Source organism: Zingiber officinale, chromosome 6A, assembly GCF_018446385.1.
Source record: "Zingiber officinale cultivar Zhangliang chromosome 6A, Zo_v1.1, whole genome shotgun sequence".
In the NCBI taxonomy this organism is placed as follows: Eukaryota; Viridiplantae; Streptophyta; class Magnoliopsida; order Zingiberales; family Zingiberaceae; genus Zingiber; species Zingiber officinale.
Window position 1 is genome coordinate 74636428 of NC_055997.1, and position 5205 is coordinate 74641632.

The window sequence follows — 5205 nt, forward strand, 5'->3', positions numbered from 1 at the left end:
AGAGGTTCTCCCTTTTTGTCTTTGGGAGCTTCAAATCATTCCATGAGAGCAAACTATTGCTCTATATCAATCATTAAGAAATTTTCTTATCTTGATTTCCAAATATTAAAGCATCTCATTTCGAATGATGGAGGTGCTCAGATGTCAAATCCTAATCCATCTTAGAAATCCATTTTCGAACTTGAGCTCCTTTGATGATAAGTCTTTGATTTGTTGATATCTAGGGCTCTCCTTCTTCCTCTAGCTCTTTCCTCCTTCTGGCGATTAGTCCGATGAAGAGTAATCTCGTTTTGATACTACTTGTTAGAACATTTATGAGCTAGGGGAGTGAATAGCACACTTTGCTTCTTAGAACTTAAATGACAACAGAAAACTCGAAGCAAAACTCTCAATCGCTAACAACTTCAATTTTACTTGATATTCACCTCCTTAAGGTAACTAATCCGAGGGTTCACTCCTTATACTCACAGCTCCACTATGAATGCCTCCTTCTCGGAAATTTTCCAAATGCTGAGAAGCCTTGTACTACCTTGAGCACAATAATATAATAAGAAAACAAGAACATAAACACAAAATACAATCGAGAATGACTTTAGGGTTTACAATCAGGAATCTTGCATTACTTGCTCTTTTCTTACTTTGGATTGCCTCTTGGTGTATGGAAATACAATAAGATTTTGCTCCAAAACTCCTAAGAAATGGTTACTCGAAAACATCACGAAATCCACTTTTGATCATCAAGTGTTCAGTCACCCTTTGACCCCACTTGGATTTTTCCTTGCCAACCTTCCCATTGAATTTTTCCTTCCTTAACCTCGAGTTAAGACTAGTTACTCGGTAGACTTCTCACCTGCTTAACCTCCAATTATGATTTCTCATTGCCTAACCTCTAGTTATGACTTTTCCCTTGCCTAACTTTTGTTAGGATTAGTCACTCGGTAGACTTCTCATCTACCTAACCTCTAATTAGAACTTTTCATTATCTAACCTCTATTAGGGCATTCCCTTGCCTAATCTCCAGTTAGCATTTTTTATCGCCTAACCTCCAGTTAGGATTTTTTATCGCCTAATCTCCAGTTAGGACTTTCCTAGTGAAGTATTTGGTTCTCTCTTGACCTATTTGACTTCTCTCTCACACATTATCAAAAATTGAAACTCAAGCTCGAACCAACCCGAGCTTAGTCAAATTAGTCAACTTGACCTGATGATTGCACCAACATCAGGGACCAGCTCTAATGACTTGCGTCCTGACTCGATAGCTCGACATCTCAACCGACTCAACGACTTGGCTAAGTCGGTACTCAATAGTTGACCAAAGTGCACAACAAAGAGAAGATGAGGGGAACGAAGATAGAAGAATTTCTTTACTATTGCATCTGTTCTTATCTACTACTCATGGTCATGAACTTCTCCTTATGTTGGTTAATTCGCTTGGGCAAATTTTTCCTTGGCCAATCCAATATTCAACGTGTATAGGTCGTGCTCGTACACAAGTCACCTTTTGTTCAATGTAGTCCGAGTCCTAGATTTGCACCCCTTACACGTGTACATGTGGAAGAGAACCTCAACCCATATATATATATATATATATGTTCACAACTTTAATATTTGTGATATATTATAAGTCAATCATAATATCATAAAACTTCCAAAATCAAACTAAACTTCCACACACACACACATGTTTTTCATGCCTCCTCCATGAATGTTCATGCAATTTTAATTTGAAATGTGAATGGTGTGTTTTAGTAGTATCTTTGTTGGATGGTGTGACCTATCTTAGTTTGACATAACATGTTGGTAATTCACAATACGGTCAAAGTGAACTTAGTTTGACGACTATCTTAACTTTGGCTTAGTATGCAACTTGCGATATGACCTTGTGCTAGCATATGGCAATGCTAGATTGGTAGTATGTATTTTTCATCATGTCTTTGTCGATGATGTCTCCCACTCCCTATTGATGATGATGATGTCTCATTAGTGTGACCTTGAGGTTGTTTCTAATCGAAAGTTGTAAGTGTCTCTGTGATGTTATGCGTGGGCCTTATGAGGTGCTAAATTTACCATAATAAAAGTTTATTGTAAACTCCAATTACTATTGCCGTCCAAGGAGGTTGGCACATAACACGTGCTTTATGAGGTGGACATTTTTCTTTGTTTTTTTCTTATAAAGAAAAGAAATCGTTGACTTGTTCATGTTCTTCATTAGTCTTTGTTTATGCATCTGCCGATTGAATAGATAATGCATTAGTTAGTACAGTTAATCATAGCTTAATGCTTACAACTCAAATTGTGTTGTAACTTGAGAGTTTTCTATAACCGTCCCATTTGATCAAACTAAAAATACAATAAGAATCGTAGAGACTTCTCCTGAATGATCTATCGATCAATTCATAGTTAAAGAATTTCCCGCAATGATTCATAGGATTTAGTCTTGTTCCTGTAGCAGAATTAATTCCCCAATTGCTGCTGTCTTTTTCATCAACTAAAATCAATGAATTTATCCAGTAAATTACCAGCAGATGCTGATGAGGACGATGAGTGTGTCAGCCAAATGCATGCACCACCACCTTCTCTTCGCCTTTATAAATCCCTGCCTCTGCTTCCAATTCGTCTCACCGGAGCGGAGCAGGGTAGAGAAGAGCAGCAGCATTTTCCGGTGAACTCATTGATTGATCGCCATGTCTCCTATTACCCTTGCGATTACCCCCAATCATACCTCTTCTTCTTCTTCCTCTTCGATGGTTGCTGTGGCTTCCGTCGGTGCGGGAGCTGTTGAGGTCGTGTCGAAGTGCACGGTGACGCCGGACCGGGCGTCGGAGCTCGGCGAGCTCCGGCTCTCGGTGTCGGACCTCCCGATGCTGTCTTGCCAATACATCCAAAAAGGCCTCTTTTTTACGCCTCCGCCGATGCCCATTCCGGCACTCGTCTCGCTCCTGGTCTCGTCTCTCGGCCGCGCGCTCTCCCTCTTCCCTGCCCTCGCCGGCCGCCTCGACACCCTCGCCGATGGCAGCGTCGTTATCCTCTGCAACGACGCGGGTGCTGAGTTTTCCTACGCGGTTGCTCCGTCGCTGTTGACGTCCGACCTCCTTCCGCCTAACGCTGACGTGCCTCAAGCCGTCAAGGCTCTGTTCCCCCTCGACGGCGCCGTGAGCTTCCACGGCCACTTCCGCCCGCTAGCTTGCTTCCAGCTCACGGAGTTTGGTGACGGCGCGGTCTTTCTCGGCGCCGTCGTCAACCATTCCGTCGTCGATGGGACCTCGTTTTGGAACTTTTTTAATGCTTGGGCGGAGCTCTGCCGCGGGGGTCACCCCGCGCCGCCGGATTTCCGGAGGAACTACTTCGGGGAATCGAAGGCGGTGCTGCGGTTCCCCGGCGGCCGCGGCCCCGAGGTGACCTTCCCAGTGGGAGCACCGCTTCGGGAGCGCGTCTTCCGGTTCAGCCGCCACGCGATTCTCGCGCTCAAATCGAGAGCCAACGGCGGCGGGGGTCATTCGACTGCCGAGATTTGCGGGAAGCAAGTCCACGACAAGAAGGTGGCCTCGCCGGATGTTAAGAAGGAGGAGATTTCGGCGTTCCAGTCGCTCTGCGCGCTGATGTGGGTGTCGGTCACGAGGGCGCGTAAGCGGCTGGCGCCGGAAGCGACGACGACGTTCCGCATGGCGGTCAACTGCCGGCACCGGGTGGTGCCGTCGGTGTCGGCGAACTACTTCGGGAACGCGATACAGAGCATCCCGACGCAAGCGGCAGTGGGGGAGGTGGCCACGCGGGATCTTCGATGGGCGGCGGCGCTGCTGCACCGCGGCGTGGTGGCGCACGGCGACGAGGTGGTGCGGCGCGGGGTGGCCGAGTGGGAGGCGGCGCCGCGGTGCTTCCCCCTGGGGAATCCTGACGGCGCGGGGCTCACCATGGGGAGCTCCAACCGCTTCCCCATGTACGAAGGGAACGACTTCGGGTGGGGTCTGCCGGTGGCGGTGAGGAGCGGGCGAGCGAACAAGTTCGACGGAAAAATGTCGGCTTTCCCCGGGAGGGAGGGAGGGGGAAGCGTGGAGCTGGAGGTGTGCCTGGCGCCGGAGACCATGGCAACCCTGCTGCGCGACAACGAGTTCATGAGCTACGTGGACGAAGACTAAAGTAGAGGGAGGCGGCCGCCGCCGCTGCCGCCGCTTCGAGGCAGTTAATATTAAAAAATCTGCAATTAAGTGCTAAAAGCTGTCACTTTTTTGCTAGTTTTAGATTTTGTTGCTATCTAATAAGGATCACGTTGTGTGCTCAAGGTTTGATCTTAGATTTTGTTCTGATTCAGTTTTTTTTTCTTGTTTTTTGGGAAGATGAATTTAACTGTTTCTAGATTGTTCATTTACTTACGTTCAAATATATTTATTAGAAATCTCAATTTGGACTGAACACGAAAACTCTGTTTCTGGCAAGCTCAAGCGATCGTATCATAATGATTTATTTAAAATATTAATATAACAGATAATATATAATATTTACGGATTGGAGAAAAAATAAAATTATGGAATATTATTTCTTTATGTATCCAATAAGATTATAATTAAGGCAAAGTAATAAGATTTTATTTATTTTATGTAGTTTTAGCTATTAAATAAATATGAAGAATATTCTATTTATTTATTGAGCTTTTGGAAAATATAAAAAAAAAAGAAATTCTCAAGGGTGCACGCCGATTTAGAAAAAATTCAAATCATCCACTATATTTGAGAATGATCAAATGATACTTCTACTCTTCCCAGCAATATTAACTTTACACGTGTCAATTTTTAATGCATCCTAATTATATTTTCAGAAAATTTAATTTTAAAGTAATTTATGTCTCGTCAATATTAACTTTTGACACGTCAATTTTTAATGCATCCTAATTATATTTGAAAATCTAATTTTAAAACAATTTATGTCTCATCAGGTCCCTCACTCTCGCAGTCTCCCTCCATTGTGTGACATTAAGCTTCCTATTTAAAGTATCTATATCAAATTTTTTTATCGAAAATGTATAATTTAAAATAAAAAAATTATTTTATTAAATTTATATATTCATTTTTTAATACACCATATAATATATCAAGTTTCTTATTTCTTCTTTCTCTATAAATTTTAGGGAATAATATATATTCCCTAAATTTAAAGAAATACTGTTTATAAATGCATAATTTAGGGAATGAATAGGGTATCTCATGTAAA

General features: G+C 43.1%; 1 protein-coding gene across 1 annotated transcript; it reads left to right on the top strand.

Annotated features, from left to right (window-relative positions):
• The first annotated feature begins 2599 nt into the window (after positions 1-2599).
• LOC121996573 (uncharacterized acetyltransferase At3g50280-like) lies at positions 2600-4362 on the top strand. The gene has a single exon (XM_042550585.1). The coding sequence runs from the start codon at positions 2685-2687 to the stop codon at positions 4134-4136; it is 1452 nt and encodes a 483-aa protein (XP_042406519.1). The 5' UTR covers positions 2600-2684; the 3' UTR covers positions 4137-4362.
• Positions 4363-5205: the final 843 nt, after the last annotated feature.